This window comes from Rhododendron vialii, chromosome 4a (genome assembly GCF_030253575.1).
Source record: "Rhododendron vialii isolate Sample 1 chromosome 4a, ASM3025357v1".
NCBI classification, from domain to species: Eukaryota; Viridiplantae; Streptophyta; class Magnoliopsida; order Ericales; family Ericaceae; genus Rhododendron; species Rhododendron vialii.
Window position 1 is genome coordinate 4102376 of NC_080560.1, and position 20807 is coordinate 4123182.

Consider the following 20807-nt stretch of genomic DNA (forward strand, 5'->3'; position numbering starts at 1 on the left):
GCATTCCTTTTGAAAAAAGGGCCAACAAAAAACAAAAGAGCCAGAAAACCCAGGTGACAATATATAACGAATTAGGGGATGTTTTGATTACCCTACTTTTTAGCTTTCTGTATTTTGGGTATTGAATTTTCTGCGTTTTGAATATTGGTCAGAGTGTATTTTGAATATGAAAGAGTGTTTGAAAAATATGTGCAAAAAATATTTTGCAATATGATTAGTGTTTGGGAGATATATACAGAATACATCCTTTAGGTCTTTTTGTTAACTAGTAAAATGGAAAAAATCCCCCTACTTCTAGCTTTTGGCCTCTATCATCAAAATTTGTTAATGTATTTTCTGAGAATGCATTTTGTGGGTAGGGAGCCAAGCACTAAAAACTGAAAAAATTAGGAATGGAAAATGCAAAAAGGTAGGATCCAAACACCCCCTAAGGATGGACCTGTCTTTCTTCTATTAATTAACTAAAACTATACTATTATACAGTATAGGGAACAGACCCCGGCATCGACAACGATTTCTCACCGTCCGATGGAAGATTATTATATATCTAATTACATAGTTGAAGATCAGGAGAGGTATACCTGACATTGAATTACAGTTTTGCCTATCCTGAACCCCGGAACCACGGTGAATGCCACTACCGGTCCGGTTTTGGTTTCGGTTTTGGTTTTGCCATCGGATGACAAGAACGCTTCCTCGCAAACACTTTCCATGTAAACCTCCGAAAACCGGCACCTCTTTTTCACCTCAAAGATCGAGGCTTCGGGCTCGAACGAAAAGGCCAGGCAATGCAGCAGCCAGACCCTCTTCGCCATGTCCGAAAACGCGTAAAAGAAACTAGTATCTGGGAATTCGCCGGTTCTTAGAACATTTGTGTGGTTTGTGTTGCCGAAAAGAGACGACTCCATCTTGGGATGAACGACGCGAAAGAACTTGGCGGAGCAGAATGTTGCGAATTTCGATTTCGGGTTCTTGACTAGATATTCCCTTGTCTTGAAAGCTTTCAGTTGTGTGAATCTATCGAAGAAGAGCCGGTGTTGCTTCTTCGGCTGCTCCCACTTGTTTGGAGGTATAAAGTGAGGGAAATTGAACCCATCGAACATTTCCCGGCAAACAAAGGCTTCGATAGCGAAACACTTGTGGCTTTCATCCCAGTAGACGACATCCGGTTCGATTGCTCTGGCCGCGGAATCCAAATCCCACCCGGTCAGTTCCATCTCGTTGATCATTAACCTAGCGAATTGTCGAACAGATTTCACCGTCTGGCGAACGGCAGAGATGAAATGGTTGGGATTTAGACCAGAGAATTGGAGATTGTCAGGATTTGATAACAACCCACTTGCATTCAATCTCCTCTCAATCAACCTGTTCTCCTTTTTGGTTTCCTCCAATTTCTCTTTAAGGAAAATGATCTCTGAGTTCTTGAACCTAAGCTGAGAATCCAACTTCTTCCCCATGATTTCATATGTCTTCAAAAGACTCTTCTGCTCCTGGAGTTCAGCCAATACCTGAACTTTTTCTGGAGAAGACTCATAAAATTGTTTCTTTACATAACTCTGCTTAAATCCAGATAAGTTCTTCAATTCCGAAACCACAATCTGATCGGCCGCTTGAATGGCTTCACCGTCGTAAGGAGACTCAGCAAACTGCATTTGGGCATATGCTGCTTTCAAGGTCGAAACACTAGCGAATAGTTTCGCAAGAAATGCTTCCGTGGCTAATTTATGCTGGAGCTTCTCATCGACGTTGTCAAAGGACTGATGCCTGTTGCCTATTTTATGCTGGAGCTTTTCATCGTTATCGCCAAAGGACTGACACCTATCGCTACTTTTATGCCGCGGCTTTTCATTGTTATCGCCAAAGGACTGACGCATATCGCTACTTTTATGCCGGAGCTTTTCATCGTCATTGCCAAAGGACTGACGCCTTTCGCTACTTCTATGCCGGAGCTTTTCATCGTTGCCAAAGCCAAAGGACTGACGCCTTTCGCTACTTTTATGCCTGAGCTTTTCATCGTTGCCAAAGCCAAAGGACTGACGCCTTTCGCTACTTTTATGCCTGAGCTTTTCATCGTTGCCAAAGGACTGACGCCTATTGCTCATGCTATCGTGCTTGACCGTCTCCTGAGTTTTAGTCTTCTGAGCTCCATCATCCGGGGCCTGAGTCTTAGTTTTCTGAGCTCCATCATCCGGGGCAACACCGGTCGCAGCTCGAACGTTCAAAACCTTTGCGAAAGTGCGCGCCAATAGACTTTTATTTGGAGTCACAGCCCGCCGATCAACCGCATCCATCTGAGACAAAAACCCAGAATCAAAACGATGATGATGACGATGATAGGAGGAGATTGATTGTAGTTCTTGAGTGATTCCAGATAAGCAATAAGGGCAGTGCTATGATGGTAACAATGATGAATGTTTTTCGTACAAAAGTGGAACAAGCTTTTGATAGAGGCAATTATTGGGTATGTGGAATTGGATTTCCTTTAGTTTTTGCCTCTGAAAATTTCCATTTTGCTTTCCACCGGATGTGCAAAAGGCGGATTTTAAGCTAAAAGAAAAGGGGAGGAAAAGAACAGAGCTATCAAAGATGACAAAGCTTACGAATATGAAATATATTCATATGAGACAGGCCCAAGAGTAGCCTACGTATGAAATCAAATAGAATTACTTTAAAATGTCATTGTCATTAACACTTATCAACTCGTCTTTGGGTCACATCACCTCCACACGTAAGACGCATAAGTGTATGAAACGGCTGTGGAAGGGGTGGTAGAGATTTGGCCGAAGTGCGCGCAAGCTGGCCCGGACCACAAAAAAAAAAAAAGACTTGCCTAGGTTGGAATGACGCAGTGCTGCATGATTATATATTTTACTATAGTTTCTGGGTGGAGAAATGTCTAACTAGAGGAACACACGACTAGTGGGAGCTACAGAAGTTAATGGTGCCATCCCGGAAATTACCTCGCAATGTTGTTTTTTTCTCAAATAAAGAAATACAATACGCCAGCCAAGTATCAAACTCATGAAAACTCAGTCAGAAAATCATCTCATTAATTAGTACGTACTTCCTCCGTGGCTCCGTCTATTTTTAAATGTCCAATTTCGTAATTTTAACTTTTAAGGGGATTTCATTATTGGACCTTTTATATTCACTTTTCAAAATTATCCTCTACTTTTTCCCATTAACTATTTACCCATTAATTTTTTCAAAAGGACAAAATAATAATTGTACACGCTTTTACTAATTAACTTTTCAAAATGGACATTTATTAAGAGGCAACCTAAAATTAAATACTGGACTATTACTTAGGGACGAAGGGAGTATAAGATATTTTCGTAATTAGCTGAAATGAGTCGTAATAATTTTGTTCGTAGCGTATGCAATTATTTGTAACTAACACGAGATACTAATACCTCAACTATAAAAAGTACTCCTAGTAATAAATTATCCAAAATGTACTTAACAAATTAGATACTAATACTCAACCATGAAGCTCTCACTCGTCTATGGTACTGTGAAGAAAAGCGAGAGTATCCATCATTAATTGTGTCTAATACATTACCCTAACACGCCTTTATACAGTAATCTACAATACTTGACCACCAAGAACCCTAAACAAATTAGAAAAATATGTGGAACATAAAAACTTAGACTAAATAGGAAACACGAATAATGGCCTAGACAAAACATGAAACAAAAACTAATAGAATCAAGAAACTATGGTAACATAATATTTTCTAGAACTCATCCAAAGCCCAGAAAAAAAAGGTATGTAAACCATAAACCAACATTATTGTTTTGTTATGGTCTTCATTGGCATTGGGAATCTATTTTCCCTATGCATTCAACTATAAGTGGGAAGGTTTGACCACATAATAATAATAATAAGAGATTGCTGATTTTGTCACTCCCTTTTTTGTTAACGTCACTCCCCTGCAAGTGTACAGGGGAGTGCCATTAACAAAAAAAAGAGTGACAAAATCATTTCCCTAATAAGAATATATTAAGAACCAAGAAGAGATGGATGCATGTTACTAGGGGTTCGTGTAGCAAACTAACGCACAACGAAATTGGAGTCCACCTCGATAGAACTCTTTTAGATTTTATTACTCATCATATTGAATCGTTCAAATTTATAGAATTCGTCAAGTACTTTAATTGGGCAAATAAGTGAACTTATCATCTGATACCGATATCTAAACGATTGGACAACATGCATTTTAAAAATAACGAACGGTTAGTATCATTTAGATCTGTCGGACAAATTTATATCGATCCTGTGATCATGAATACTTGACTAACCTTATTTGTTGCACAAAAGGAATGCTCAAAAAAACTCTAAAAATGAACGGCTCTAATAGAATGATAATTCTTATCTCAAAAGATCAAAAGAGACGCGTTACACCCCTAAAAAGTCATATATCCCTCCCAATTTTGATACCTCTACGGACTTTCCCCGTACGCTAAAGTAGACTAATCACAATCATGGAACTAGACGGTGACAACTACAAGCCATAAATAAGAGGACAAAATAGGAATAAGAATAAACATGAACAGGTAATTGGCAATAGTATTATTCTTTCCCATATTTCTCAAATGAATTAATTCTAGACAAAGAATAACCAACATGATTAGCCGGCACTACTACAAAATGAAAAAGAAATACTAAGTCAAACCGGCAATTAGCTCTATTATTTGATGGATCCCATATTTAAAAGCCCAGGAGATAGAAAATAAATTTGAAATTGAAACTGAAAACTTTCTCAATGTACATAAGCAAAATTTTGCACATAAACTATCTTATGGTTGGGACAGAACGAATCGTCTGGGTGATGCCCACTTGATTCTTTTTCTTGATTTAGTCGACCCTATTTCGTCACTGTATGCACGTTTGCCGGTTACGCGCAAACAAGCTCGGACAGTCGAAGTTGTCAAAGAAAAAGTATTGTCCTCAACGCTCCAAAAAGTCTTACATTGTCGTCCACATGGATGACACGGTTTACACCTATATTGAAATCGAAGATAAAGTTTTACCGCTTATAACAGTACTAACGGGCCGTCTGCCAATGGAATAGAAAGCACCGGATATAAGTGCTTCGAAGTATCAGGTCGGCACGTTTGCCGTAAATAGGAGTATCTTTAATCCAGCGACAAAAATCCAAATCCTTTTTTGCCCCGCGTAGCCTTAGAATTATGGATTTGACAACGTAGTGGTCCACACGGGTGGCATTTGTCCAAAGCAAAATAGTCTTAAAAACAGAAAGAACACGTTGGGATGCATACGAATTTGAATTGGACCACCCACCGTCATATGGTACTCTGAACCACTTTATAATCACGTGTTTTGTGAGGTCTACCACCAAGTGCATGGATCTCAAAAAAACATATGGTTGTAAAGTGATCCGGAACACCACGCAGCGATATTTCTGGACTATTGAATAATTACTCTGCTTGGACTTTTGAACTTAACTTAAATCTGGAAGTTTGTTCTTATTTGAATTTTTTTCGCATTTATTAGTTTTGCGCGAAATTTTTGTGAGTTATTGATTCGTCTCGACGAGAGAAATCAAAAAAAGTAAATTTTTTTTACTTTTACCTAAATATTTTGAGAAATAACTATTTTTTTAACATAAGATGTAAAGTAAATTTTTTTTTACTTTTTCGATAAGACGAATCAATAACTCTTAAAAATTTAACGTAAAATTAACAAATACGAAAAATATTTAAATAAGAACAAAACTCATTTAAGTTAAGTTCACAAAAACACGGCCTTGTTCATCGCGTCACTGTACCCACATTTATCACGACCGTTGGATGGGTACTCATTGGGATTCTAGCCACAATTGGCTAGAATCCAACGGGCACGAGAGCTCACCATCCGATGTGGAGCCCACCCCAGAAAGAGGGACAAAAGACCTGAGAACTCTGGTGCGGGGTGGTCCACAGGGAATCGACGCTCTCCCAGGAGACAAACGCATCGTTAATCGGACGGTCGTAGCGGGCGATGTACTAGTAAACTTTGAACGAATATAAAAACGGTCGATTTTTTGAATGAAAGAGCGATAAATTGGGACCTACCTCGAAAGAATCCCCGAGAAACTGCGAGGGAATCTCAGCCTCTGCTCATCGCGACGTGAATCTCAAGGGAAAAACAGAGCACCGTTAACAACCTCCAATGGCGACCCCTCCCCCAACTCTGCCAACCAGAAAACAAGGAAAACAAAGTTTCATGTAAATTCCCTAGGCATGTATGTACGGTGGATGCTTATTTTGACACTCTATTTTTGTATATACGCGCTTCATTTTTAACGTGAAGTTATACAAAGTGGAGCGTCAAAAGTCAATTTTCATATACATTATACAGACGCTTAGGCCCCGTTCCACGGAAGAAAATAAATACAGTACTACGGAGTACTTATTGTGAGATAACTTATTTTTTGAATAAGTACAAAGCTTCATGTAAAATTTTCAATAGTTACTTATTTTTTGAACTAAAAGTGATTTATTATGAAAAAAATGACACGTCTTGTGAGACAAAAAAATAAGAATCTCGACAAAATAGAACCTTATGCATATGAAAATATGTTTGAATGTTTGCAAATGAATAAAATTTGCTTCGATTTTAATTGAGCCTTACCACCGCAGACTATGTGATTGGTTTTAAAAATTAGTTAAAGATGTACGTAAACTAGATCATACACGCTTAGTTATAGAAAATAAATGTGTACACATATACAAATATGTGAATCTATTACTAGTACTATAAAGCAAACACCTCATTTATGGTGTGAACGTGAGTTTGAGTCAGCCTTGCATTTTTATTTCTTAAAAAATACTCTTTTCAAAAAAAAAAATTTGTTTTCTTCTGTCCGCTTTTCTACTTTCCAAGATCAAATTTCATTACAAACGATGAAATTTAAGATGTGTTCTACCAACTAAAATAAAAATAAATTAAAAATGATATATCGTGATAAAATAATTTTTCTCGTAAAACAAGAAATAAGAAACCTTAGCGGACCGGAGGCTCGAGAATTCCGTGCTCTGTTCGGCTAAGCTTAAGAAGCCAGCGAAACAGAGCTTCATATATATGATCTGTACTCTACACGTACATACATATCAACCGATATATACATGTACCTGATTCTAGATGAAATGAACAAATGAAATTGAAAAGGAGAGAGAATTTTGCTCTGTTTGGCTGAACGAACTTACCTCTTGAAGAAACCAGTTCTAACTCGAATTGAATGACTGCCTGAAAAGCTGCCAAACAGAGAAAACCAAGCATTTTTAATTAGAATCACCGTAAAAACGTAAAATTCATAACCTACATGTCCGAAGATGGAACCAGACGAAGAAGTAAATTGGGAAAAAAAAATGCAGCTTTTGTGAAGTTGGGAGAAATTTGACCGACCTAACGGTTGTCAATGGCTGATTCTAGAGGCAATAAGTTGGTGAATAGAGCATTTGAAGCAGAAATTGAAGCGTGTTTGGAAGAAGATAGGAGCTTATGTGGAGAGAGAGAGAGAGAGAGAGAGAGAGAGAGAGAAAACAACCAGGATTTGGGAAAATATTTAGACAGCGAAGGCCTTGGGGGGTTGTTTTCTTTGATTTGAAAAGGCGAGGCGTTGGGAATTAAAAAACACGATAGGTCAATCGTGCCCCCGAGTCTCTATCTTTGCTACGGGTGATGGATTGGAACGTCGACTGTAACGGTTGGGACATTTGAATGTTTAGGAAGGCTAGTTTGGTCAATTAAGATACGGCAAAAGAATTTGAGTGTGTGTTTTGGGTGTGGTTGTAACCTTGATGTATCTATTCACACCAGAGATATGGCAAAATTTTTTTTTATTAATTGGAAGCGAAAATGCGATGAGATGAAAGAACGGAGGCTCACACCATATTTATACTAGGTAAGATGGGTCAAATAATTCATTAGTATGATCTTTTGTTCTCGATTTTCAGTCATTGTTCTATGCTCTCGTTTTTAATCATTATTTTTGCGAATTTTAATAGTTTGAGATATTATTGAAAGTCATTTTTATGCTTGCGGTATCATTCACGCACGCGTAAATCAATAAGTAACTTACGAAAAACACATGGAAAACATTGGTTGTGGACTTACGAGAAGTATTGGTTGTGGACTTACGAGATATATCTTAGGTGACTTACGAAATCCGCAAATCTAGTCATCGAAATGAGACTCGTAGTAAGGGCACGGCCTGTCGGCCTCCCTTACGGCCCAATTTGTAGATGTAAGTCATTGTAGATATGGACTTACGAGAAGCATAACGACCCATAATTTTTGAAAATATTTTTTAACCAGCTTATGGATCAATATGTTAAATTTTTTCTATTCACATGAAAGAAAACCTTTTTTTTTTTTTTGGATTGACAAAGTAAAAGAAAAATATAGTTGATAAGTAAACGGGTGAAAAAAACCAAGAATATTGCTTTACTATAATTTATTCACATAATTCAGTGCAAGATTACACAAGGACTCACATAATTCAGAGCAAGATTATACTAATCAAAGGAGTTTTATGAAACCAAATCTTCCCTTGGCGACCAATAAAGGAAAAACAAACTAAATATAAAGTTCCCTTTGAAGCAAGATTAATTCATAGATAAAAAAAAATTAAGTACTTGCCAACTTAAGAGTCAAATAGTATAATACCATGGTACACGTGTGAAGGGTGATTAAGCATTTTTTTAGGACTTAAGATTTTTAGGTAATCAGTCTTAATCAAACCAATTAGAACCATGCGACAAGGAGAGATTTAGTGGGCATAATCTTGGATTCATGAATAGTTTGGTTAAGCAAATTTAAAAGCCATAAGAGAAAGGGTATGTGGTTGTCAGGTTGTGGTTAGAAAAGGCTTAATCAGCCTTTCACATCAATTTGGGTCACAATTAAGATTAAACCTTAAAAGTAGGTTATGGTTTAGAACACGCAATCGAACAAGTGTAGGATTTCCTTTCTTGTTTCGTCTTTTCACATCCATGTTTATTGCATGATTGTTTGCTTGATTGAATGCGCATTGAAGAGACACAGCCATGTCATGGTTTATAGCAGGGTTTTAGATACAAGTCGTCAGGTATCGAATCGGCCGTTACGTAATGAAATTTCAGATCTCTAATACCGTAATTTACTTATCGAAAATGATTTTCACGCTTCCCTCTTTGTAATCCACACTCCTTTTTTTTTTTGGTTTTTCTTCACATGAATTTACAATATCACCCTTGGATATGTGAAAAAATGTATTAAAAAAAGAATGGATTGTAAAATAGGGAGTGTTCATTAACATCCAACAGACAGTCATTTGTTTAACCGATTAAGCGCTCATGAGAAGGGCAGGCAGGATGAGCTGTGAATCATGGAATGAGGAAGCGGAACTCACTGCAAGAGGAAGGGTTAGAGTCGCTTCGAGAAAAGCCTCCCCTCAATCCGGTAGATGTCAAGAAGGCTGTCTCTCTCTATCCGAGGAGATTCGATAGTGGCATGACACAGTTAAATACAACTGGCCATAGCCCTGTGTTGTGGCTTATCAAAACTTCTGTGGTGCTCCTAAGTGGTATGGGAGCACCATACTCCCAATGAATTATAGCCTTTGGATTGAAAATAGATAAATCACAGCCGTTAGATGAAAACCAAAATTTAAAAGTAGAGAGGTTTTGGTAAAAATCAGGTGGTTTTGACCAAAAAAACGGAAGATTACTTACCACAGAAACAGGAAATACTTACTATTGGTAAGACAACACTTACCATTGTATAAAGTAAAACTTACCATACAAACAGGCATACTTACTACAACCGGTTGGTCAGGTAACAAGTTACCATGAAGTTAAAAAAAAAAAATAGTAACTTTTTTTTTTGGCGGGAAAATTTGGAGATTTTAGGGATTTATATATTAGAAGAATTATCTAAAAAATGGTGTTCATTTATAAATTTAGTTTAAAATTTTAATTTGTTATGAAAATATAATTAGAAGAATTATCTAAAAAAAATTTGAAAATTATTTTTCATAATTTCCAAATGACATTATAAATGTATTTAATTAATTAATTTTCAAATAGTCATTTATTATAGATATATTTAAGTAACTTAGTTTTAAATATTATGGAAAAAATAAGATATTTATTTAATAATTTGATAGCTTACAAATTTAATGAATATATATTATAAAATAACGCTACAAGTTGATTGTTACAACAAAACTGAACAATAAATATATTTTTGTTTAATAGCTATTGAATAATTTTGTAGGATTCTTAATTAAATTTATGGTAGTGTTTAATGAAATTAGGCTATTCAATTTCATTAATATAGTTTATAGTGATCAAAATGATATATTTTGCAAATCTAACAACTAATAATGTTGATACTAATATACTTGGCAGCAATCAATCAACGAAGATTGATTCATTTGTAATTGATTGATCTAGTTATATGTTCAGCCAATTGATCAAACGATTTGAATCGATTAAGATCATATTTGGCAGATATGGTAGTTAACAATGATGTTGATTGATAGTGATTAGTGAAAATTAATATAATTGGCTAAAGTAAGATGACTAATTTATTTAATTGCTTAACGACAGACTTATCTATTTCAATCCTTCAAGTTACACAATTAGCAAATTTCAAAAATGGTTATTTGATGGTTAACATTGATCACTTAGCAAATGAATGAGTAACAGTCTTTGAGGTTAACATTGATCACTTGGCTAATGTAGGAGTAACCACTAGTGAGCTAGTAAATTGAAATATCTCATTTATTTGATCCTTTTTTAAAAGTAATTTTATTAATATAAATGCTTTTATTTAATTTATCATAAAAGTAATAAAATGGATCCAAATAAAATTTAATGTGGTAGGTAATATAACATTAATAAAGATATACATAAATGTATACCTACCTGTCATTAATGTCATACTTACTATAGAATAAAACTTATTTACCAAAGCATAAGGCTAGAGATACCACAAAACTGAATTTTTATGATGAATAAATATTCGTTGATAACACTTACGACGTGGTTAACAATACTTACCATGAAATAAGGGGAAAATGACTGTATGGTGAAACCAATCTTAACATGCAAACTGATCACATTTTACCATAAGCTAACTCTTGTTCACAACACTTACCACGTTTTTATTGTTTTTTTACTTTGTTGAGAGCCAACGATGACTATATGATGAAGCCACATTTACTACAGAAAGTTAACACGTTTTGATCATTGCATTGCTTACCTACCACCAATTATAGCATTAATGGTACTAGATTTATCCATACCTACCTTAAACTCTTCAAAATTATCCGCTCTAGCTCCCATTCATCTCTTTTCTTCTAAAAAAAATAAATATTAAAGAAGAAACTTCTTAACTTTCAAAAATCCAATAAAATGAAGAACTTAACCAAGTAAGTTTTTTATAAAAAAAAAAATGAAATTTAGTTGTGATTATTAGCTCTTACCAACTTACTCAAATACCATAAGTTGAAGAACAAAAATAAGTGTTTCACAATAATCTAACCAAGCTTTAATTTTCATGTTTTTATTATTTTTTAAGGTTACGCTTACCATTATTTATGACAATACATACCACTTTATATGGTAGTACTTATTAGTTATTATGGATTGAAACAATATGATACTAATGAGTGTGGATCCTCTCATGCAACCCTCATGTGATGCAAAACTGGATCCACCACGATTGTACATAATGATCTGAACTATTTATTTGTAGTTCTTAATGTTTATTTTTCTCAAGGCAAAAGTCCCTCTGTAGTAGAACAATTTATAGTCACCTCCAACTCTATCCATACTAAATTTATATCCCCCAATCACATAATCTTCTCTTCTACCATCTTATCCTCTATCCATCCTTATTTAATAGTATTACCAAACACTTAAAAACATTCACTGAAGATAAAAACAATAAAAACAAACAATTTTTTTAAGGTTGACTCATGTTTTTTATTCTTTTATTTATTATTCTCATCGAGATGAATGAATTATTCTTAAAATTTAACAAATTTTTTTGGATAAATAAGAATAATCCACTCTGTAGGCAGACAAATGATTAATTCAAAAAAATTTAATGTAAATTTATCAAACCATTCTTAAAACCAACGGGAAAAAAATACCAAAAATTCATGTAAATGATCATTGGCCCAAGAGAACAAGAGTGTGCAGCATGTGACTACATTTACAATTAGAAAAAATATATAAGAAAATAAAAGAAAAAGAGCACAGCAAAACTGTGCGTGCCAATGTATAGTTTGTTAGGTAGCCCAATGCTAACATGAATGGTTGGTTGGAAGTAACAAGAGTCAGGAGCACTGAATAATTTGTCCAAAGAGAAAGGGAAAAGTGTTACCGGGTGGTAACCTGTTGGGCTTTTAGGAATTCAAGGGTGGAGATCTCTTGTTCTTCAATCCAATGGTGAAGAAAGTGCTAGTACAATTTGGAAGTATGGTGCTCCCAAACCGTGTTGTGGTGAGACAAAGGGACGGAAGGAACCTCGTTGTCAGAGCATCCTTCCCTGAGTGCCAAGCGCAAGGACCTAAAAGCAGCTTAAGGTTTACAGCTTAAGGTTTACAATAAGCAATCAAACAAGTTTAGGATTTCCTTCCTTGTTTTGTCTTTCACATCCATGTTTATTGCATGATTGTTTGCTTGATTGAATGCATGTTGAAGAGACGCAGCCATGTCATGGTTTATAGAAGGGTTTTGAATATAGGCCGTTACGTATCGAATCGGCTGTTACATAATGAAATTTCAAATATCTGATATCGTAATTTACTTACGGGAAATGATTTTCACACTCCCCCTTTTGCAATTCATACTCTTTTTTTTGTCTTTATCCATATGAATTTAGATACAACTGGCCATAGCCCTGTGTTGTGGTGAGACGAGGGGATGGAAGGACCTCGTTGTTGAATGCAAGCACCTTGATGAAGTGATATTCTCAACCAATTGATCGAAGAACCAGTGTTCACATTCATTCCAAATTACTTGCTTGAAATTAACCACCTTCAGAGTCGCTCAAGCATAAATGAGGTTTAATTAAGTCAAACTCAAACTGCTTTAATTGTGTTCATGATTTTGAAGGAATGCTAACTTATGCAGCCAAGATCTTGACTTGTCCGTATCACGAGCAGATCTCGAACGAGCTTTGCATCTGCATACAAGTCAAACTTGAGCATTCAATTTGGCAGAAAACCGTTTTTGGCATCAACACCTCACGATAAATAACCACGATTGAAAACAAAGACACAAATTTTACACCATTCGACGATTACCTGCATATAGTGTGAAGCAGGTTTCAGTACTCCGAGGAGAACATACAGTCAATCCCAGCCCAAGCTTATACCCAAGCAATCCTCTCAACTCTCTCTAATCTCTGTATTTTGAGCCAACTCCTTGATTTCCAGGAGCTGGAATTCAACAGAAACCATCTCTCAAGTAAGAGAATAGCGCAAGATTATTAGTTTCCCTGCAAACAAGTTGCCCATCTCTTGTTGTGCAGAGTAAGATGTACTATGTTATATATGCGACTCATCAAGATCATGGGCTACTACAAAAGAAAGGAAACAGTTTTTCCAGTATATCGTTGATTCATTCATCGGACGAGACTCAAAGTATCTCAATTTCATAGCTGACAATAAAAAGCTTCAAGAAAAATTCATTGAATCATGCAAAGTGACATTACACAGAAGTCGTTAAAAAAATGAAAAATAAAAACATGGTCCTTGTCCCCATTACTTGGGGTGGGCTACATAGGGTCATTCTCTCTAACAGTGTCAAACTTAATCACAAACTACCCAACAGTGTCAAATTGAATCCTGTAGTCTTAACACGAGAATCTACTTCCGTCTCTTAGCTCACCAAAACTGCTGGGTAGCTCATCGGCGCCACCAATAATACATTGCACAAAAAAGCCCAAATAAGTTTTAGAAACCAAAGAAACCGAGCTCACTGGCTTTCTCCTTCTCGAACGTCTCAAAGTACTGATATATAATCGTGACAGCAAGCAGAATCCCAGTCCCCGATCCAATTGCTCCCATGAAGTCTGCCAAAACAGTCAGTGCGCCAATACACATGCCCCCAAAAGCCGCTGCAGTGGGTATGTAGCGGTTCAGTTCCTTCTGTAAATTTGTTTCCCTATGGCCAGGCATCATCATTTGTTGTTCCTGAAAGTCAGCAAACACAAATAGAATCAACAGGTTCACAGATGAGACAGAATATAACCCATATTTTTTGCCTAGCTGATAAATAACCCTCATCAGAATTCCCACCATGCATAGTTAATCAAGAAGCTAGCACAACAATTACCCAAGGCAGAGAACAATATACAAAAAGGAAACAAGAAACAAGAGACAATGGGTCTCTATTATAGTACATTACAGGTTAATTCACTAGTCAACTGCACAGTGCAAGGGCGAGCTTGCAATCATTAGCAAACGATTAAACTAGATCGTATTTGACAAAAATCGGTGTGGAACTAAGACATAAATCATCTAGTCATCTTTCACTTATTTAAAGGGGGCCTAAAGTCTGCCTATTATGTGTAATCAAAAGCTTATACAACCACAGTACATGAACATCTGAATAGGATTATTGCTTAATTCCAGTAAAAAGTAACTTTTTAAGTTAAATTAATGTATACCATACAAGATTTCTTGAAACCTACTCGTACAGGAGGCTAAAATACAGATGTGATGATGCAAATGAAACAAACCAATACCTAGAAATGAACATGAATCATATTACCCTTGCTTAATCATACCCTTCTATTCACCAATTCCCCGAAAAATCACGCTTAAGTTAAAGAACATCACCTCGGAATGACTCAGATGGAGGAAAGAGAAGAGAGAAAATGCAAGAATTTCTTCTCATGAATGCTCAATCAATCAGTTCACATATGGTGTATGTAATGAAATAGAAAGACTGAGTGGAAGAATAGCAAAACAGTAAAAAACCATTTACATCGTACCTTGAGCTGCTTAGCCACATCCCTAGCAGAGGATCCAGATACTTCAATCCAAGTCTTCGAGAACAGAGCACATGCTGACAACATAAATACGATATAAAATAGTGCATGGAAAGGATTGGCTGCCATGTCTGCCAAGCTGCAAAATAGCGATTAGACTAGTTTGTCAGTAAGGCGAGCTGGTTTAACTGGGGGGGAAAAAAACCACCAAAGAGGTATACAAGGCTGTGTGTGGGTGGGTGGGGGTGTGTGTGTGTGTGTGTGTGTGTGTGAGAGAGAGAGAGAGAGAGAGAGATTCTATAAACCTTGATGGTGCAGTTATATAGTATGCAAGACCACCAACAGGGACGGATTGCCCAGAATATTCAGATTCCTTCCATTTGCCCAACAAGTTCACAAGGAAATTTCCACTGTATCTCCTGTAAAGCAACTGCAAAGGAAGAAAATCATATTAACTTAGAATCTGCATCTATGACAGGCAAACTATTTCTCTATCTATGCTAATCCATGAACTTTTAAAACCAGTCTGACATTTGTGCTAATGGGTGGATTTAAACCTTTTCTCTTATGTTGGATTCTCATCTTAATACTAGGGCAAGGGAAAATGACTTCAGTTCGTGCATAGAACCAGTAACAAGTTACAGTACCTGGGAAATGAAGTAAAGATTGGAGACAAGTGCCGACTGCAGAATGATGGGCATATTGGAGGTGTAGAACAGCTTGATGGGATATGAACCCTGTTGTCCACGAGCATTCTTTGACCTCACAGGCAACACCACGCGAAACCCTTGGAAGTAGACAACAATAAGGAAAATCAAGACCGTAGCAAGCAAGTTTGTTACATTTGGAAGGTTCTGCCGGTAGAATGCCTCACGGAGTGCTCGAACCTTGTCCGTCCGAGTTATCAGTAGATGGAACAAAGCAATAACAGCACCTTCAAATTCAGCTCCACGCCCACTATTGATTGTGGTGGGACTAAATGCCTTCCAGATAATGTTCTCACTACAGAGAAGTCACAAAATTATCAAGAAACAATTCTTGTGGGACAAGGTAAGTATTAATCATTCAAACCTTTGACATGGTAGTAAAGCCACACACAAAAAAGAGATAAAATAGCGACTACTAACCACATGTTGGTTGCTATGAAAAGGGATATTCCAGATCCGAGACCATATCCTTTTTGAAGAAGTTCATCTAAACATATCACAATGATACCAGCAAAGATGAGTTGAAGGATAATAAGAATGGCATTTCCAACTCCAAGTTGGCCAACACTTCCATACATCCCAGAGAGAACGTATGCAACTGCCTCCCCTACAGCTATCAGAATACCCAATAATTTCTGTGCACCATTCCTGGCAGAGAAAATAATCAGCAAGTCAATCATAGAAGGCGCAAGCCGCACAAGTATGTTGCAGGTAAAGAAAAAGTGAAACACATCTCAACTTCTAGAAACCACAAACATTTTGAAGCAACGATAAAACTTGAGCATGCCTATTCAAAATGCAGATTGATATACACAGAAAAATCTGTCTATAGTATGTGTTGATTGGTACTTCAATAATCAAAGGACAACATAATCTGAAGGCTCAAACAATGGTTATTCAGAGTCCAGACTACGGCCACTACAATAGCTTGAGAAGAACACAAGTGCAAACATTGTACTACCATCACAATTTGTTTATTAGGTAAAAGTTATGGAGGGAAAATTCATCAACAACGAAGTCTGAAGTTTGAAGCTTAGATGAAAGAGGTAACATGAAAGCATTAGTAACAGAATGACCAAACCAAGAACAAACCAGTTCATCTAGGTGGAATATGACACGAATAATCCATTTCAGTTCATGACGTTAAAGAAAGCAGAGTGTCCTAATGTTTACTTACAAGAGGGCACGATCCTCGCGCACATTATTGTCCACTTCAATGATTTTCGATCCAGCCAAGAGTTGCATCACTAGTCCAGATGTCACAATTGGTGTGATCCCAAGTTCCATGACAGTCCCACGACTCGAGGCAAGAATAACACGCATCCAATAGAATGGATCTGCGCCTGTTGTAGAGTGTATGCCGTACAAAGGAAGCTGACTGCATACCAGAAAAATAAAAAGAGCGATCACGGTATATATTACTTTCTCTCTGAATGGAACCTTCCTGTCTGCAGTCTGAACTTCAGGCAGAAATGAGAGGAACGGTCGAACAAGGTGAAGCACCCTAAACCCACCACCCATTTTCGTTCTACAGAAACTAAATCACTCCAACCTGCACCAAGAAATTGTAGTGACATGGGTATCAGCAACTGACTACATCTGTGAAACATTACATCATCAACTAATAAAAGTCACGATTACAAGACCTTAATATTTTAGAGAGTCCTTGTTTAGATAAAACTGAGGAAAAAATAAAATGTCTATATGACCAAAGGTGGTTCAGACCATAATCCTCTCAATCCTATGATCAACACTACTGCATCTCGGAAACCACCGGATCACAAAGCCATCAAATAGTATGATCGATGTTGCATTAAAGAAGCAAGACATAGGGATGGCCATCTCGACCGATCCGTCCATATCCGATCCGTTATCCGTCCCGAGAGATTTTTCAGATATCGGGGCGGATTCAGAATTTTTTTTTTATTTTAAAATTCGGAGATCGTATCGGATTCGGAGGTAAGCCTGCCTCCAATCCGATCCGCTCCGAATCAGATATCCGATCCGCGTCCGATTTCCAAAACACCGCAACAATATTTCAAGCATTGCCGCCACTACCGCCGCCGCCGTGATCATCAAGGAAGTGGTCGAACACCACCATGTGAAGTCCGTAGAGGAGGAGGAAATCGAGAGGGAAATCGACGTGAACACCCTTTTGAAGTCCCACAGCCACCTCTGCCATGGTATTTCGCTTCTCGACTATCTGGGGAGGCGGGAACCCACCGTAGACTCCACCCACTTCGATGACGGGTTGGCTGAAGTGGCGGAAAAATGTCCTGCCGTAACCCAGCAGGCTGATCACTTCAAATGCATTACTTAGGGAGGAATCAAATTTGGATTTGGATCTCCGTTCCCCGGTTGGAGTGGGGATGGAGGACCAAAATATATATCCGCTCGGAGTTTGGGGCGGATTCGGGGGCGGGTGGAAGGTTCAGATTCGGATATTGCAATATCCGCCTCCGATCCGCCCCGTTGCCATCCCTAGCAAGATATTGCAAGACTTATGACTTAGTAATACACATAAAAGCACCCAAACTACCAGCCGTTGTATTTCAATATAGGAAAAAGGCATCATACATATGTACCAAGAGATTAGGTCACATTCAACTATAAGGAAAACTCAAATAGAATGGGCATTAAAAGCACCGACGGCAGGAAAATGGAATGCTCTTTTTCTTTTCAGTCCAACATTGTTTTCTGCCATCCAACATGTGCCATCACTTAAAACTTTCCAATTAGTAGTTACCAATTCTTTCTATCTAAACAGGTTATTTATAATTTATAACAACTTCAATAAAACAAAAACAGAAAACAGTTATTTAGCACAGCAGGCCATATCATACGCAACAGAGAAACAACAATGTGTTGGTAAGCTCCTCCTCTCCACAGCCCCCCTCCAAAAAGAGAAAAGGAAAAAGCATTTACATCCACATATGTAGTTGAGAAAGTGTTTTCTGAATCCGTCACACCACGTGACCGAGCTGTCATGGTGTAACGTACCACTCATGGTTGGCCCTGCCAAGTTGTTACAAGTATAGAGTTCCATTTAGTCGACCAATCAGCACCTCAGGCCACCAAACACAGAGTGGACCCTCCGCCACACTTTTACCTCAAAGAAGAGAAAGAAGGCCCTACACTACCTCGTAACTTCCTAAGTACCAATCTGGATGGTCGAGTAGATAATCCACTTAGAAATTCAGATTGATCAGACTTAATACCAATTTTGCAGAATGCATTTGTCTTGAAAAGAAAGCAGCTATAAATGATTCTTTAAAAAGAACTGTAAGGTAAATGCACATCGATCACATAGTTACCAATGTCCGATCAACCTGAATTTTTACTCGGAATACCTACTTTACAAGACAAACAAAATGTCCGATCAACAGGATCTGGGATTGGCTCCACAATGGGTACACAGCACCAATGCACAGGACAGACAGTGCTCCCTGTCAGCTCGGTCATGTGGTGTAATGGTTCTATGAAATACTTTCTAAATCTAGTCAATAAGCCCAAAAGTGTAAAGGATAAAAGGGGAAATTTTGAATTTTGAAAACACTAAGGATAAAAGGGATAAAATTAACAGTAAGACTCAAATTCAATATTTCGGTTTCACATCTATTCAAAGACCAGAATTTGCGACCTACAAATCAAATTACAATCCACCTCAGAATGAAATCAACCCTCGAATCTCTGTTACTTTGCCCGTAGACACTCCATCACTGAAAAAGATTGAAGAAAACCCATCCAGTACATGCACAAATAACCACCCCAAACCCAACCGAAACACTAAACTAACAGAGACACTCGTCTTGCAAGATTTTCCATACCCCGATCGGATCAATCAGGTTATTATGCGGAAACAAACGAGGAATAAATCAAACAACAGATCTACGTTAATGAAGACCCAAGTAGGAAAGATCGAAAAAGCTGCGAATTTTATTGCAGGAACTAACCTTGGGAATCGAATGGGCGAAAACCCTAATTGGATGAGCCCCGATCTGTGGAGATTGATGATTTATCAAAGACCCATTTGACGATTAATGTATACTGTTTTTGGTGGGGGAGTAGTTTGTTTGATCTGGGCGGAACTGGGCCCCACACGTGTGTAAGCTAATCCAATGGTGTGTGGTGTGGCTGTCTAAATTTGACCAAATCCTTACGCTCAAAGTACTTGGACCCGGCAAACCGATGCTTGGTTTTGTTTTTTCTCTTTTTTTCCTTGGATCTTCGTTTCCGAACTTCCCCCTCCTCTTTTCCGTCCCTCGTCGCATCTTAATCGAATAAAAAGTTAAGAGAATAAATTCTTTACATCGCCGGTGTAAATATTTATTTTTTTTAAATCAATTGTATTGTGACGCGTGTCAAAATAGTGATTTCAATTAATAAAATATGACGACGTGGCGCAATACAATTGATTTGGAGGAAACAAATCTTTACACCGGCGGTATAAAGAATTTATTCTCAAAAGTTAATCATACTCTTATCTCTTAATTGGTGGTACACTTTTACCTGAAATATAATTCTTATTTGATAGATTTTATTTCATTTCATTCTTTTAAATAAAAAATTTAAAAATCACCTACAATGTTATAGGTTTCAAGATATAGTGAATTAAATTTGGCACGAACTCTCGCAACTTATTTTAAAAAATGGGACGTACGAAGTAGTTTTATCACTCTTCTCCTCCTCATACCAAAAACCAAGAAAAGAATCCGAGACTAAAATGCCAATTCATCCACTGTCACTGTAAAATTTACTCCCTCCGTCCCTATTTTATAATCCAGTATTTCATTTTGGGCTGTCCCTTAATAAGTGTCCATTTTGTAAAGTTAGTAGGTAAAAGTTGATGAATTTTTCATTTTGTCCCTAAAAGTAGATTCTATTTTAAAAAGTTAGTGAGTAAAAGTGTAATGATGATGGGTAAGTAGGAAAAATGGAGGAAAAAGTTGATGTGAAAGGTATAATGATGATGTCTTTTTAATAAGTTGAAGTTACGAAGCAGGACACTTAAAAAGGGACGGAGGGAGTAACATTCTTGATTGAAAATGCTAGCATCTTTAAGAGAAAAATAAAAATAAAAACGCAACCAAAGTACATTCGAA

The 20807-nt window shown here is 37.2% G+C and overlaps 2 protein-coding genes across 5 annotated transcripts; both read right to left on the reverse strand.

Annotated features, from left to right (window-relative positions):
* Positions 1–412: 412 nt before the first annotated feature.
* LOC131323411 (protein GRAVITROPIC IN THE LIGHT 1-like) lies at positions 413–7688 on the reverse strand. Of its 4 annotated transcripts, XM_058355189.1 has the most exons (5): positions 7412–7576; positions 7213–7260; positions 6079–6196; positions 2160–2291; positions 413–2123 (listed from the first exon to the last, which is right to left on the reverse strand). In XM_058355189.1, the coding sequence occupies exons 4-5, from the start codon at positions 2289–2291 to the stop codon at positions 567–569; spliced, it is 1689 nt and encodes a 562-aa protein (XP_058211172.1). In that variant the 5' UTR covers positions 6079–6196; positions 7213–7260; positions 7412–7576; the 3' UTR covers positions 413–566. The 4 variants fall into 4 exon arrangements, with proteins under 4 accessions (XP_058211172.1, XP_058211169.1, XP_058211170.1 ...); XM_058355186.1 differs by having other exon boundaries at positions 413–2291; positions 7412–7688; XM_058355187.1 differs by having other exon boundaries at positions 413–2291; positions 7205–7260.
* A 5976-nt stretch (positions 7689–13664) lies between these two features.
* Positions 13665–19916, reverse strand: LOC131323413 (uncharacterized). Its single transcript, XM_058355190.1, has 7 exons — positions 19659–19916; positions 16883–17257; positions 16126–16353; positions 15646–16000; positions 15304–15428; positions 15002–15137; positions 13665–14198 (listed from the first exon to the last, which is right to left on the reverse strand). The coding sequence occupies exons 2-7, from the start codon at positions 17224–17226 to the stop codon at positions 13959–13961; spliced, it is 1428 nt and encodes a 475-aa protein (XP_058211173.1). The 5' UTR covers positions 17227–17257; positions 19659–19916; the 3' UTR covers positions 13665–13958.
* Positions 19917–20807: the final 891 nt, after the last annotated feature.

Bases quoted from the DNA above. Each gene is read 5' to 3' on its own strand.
- LOC131323411 (XM_058355186.1), bottom strand. From the start codon at position 2,291: ATGGATGCGGTTGATCGGCGGGCTGTGACTCCAAATAAAAGTCTATTG.
- LOC131323413 (XM_058355190.1), bottom strand. From the start codon at position 17,226: ATGGGTGGTGGGTTTAGGGTGCTTCACCTTGTTCGACCGTTCCTCTCA. The intron at 15,429-15,645 runs GTACTGTAACTT...CTTCCTTTGCAG, and splicing joins ATCTTTACTTCATTTCCCAG to TTGCTTTACAGGAGATACAG. The intron at 15,138-15,303 runs GTTTATAGAATC...GCTATTTTGCAG, and splicing joins TATATAACTGCACCATCAAG to CTTGGCAGACATGGCAGCCA.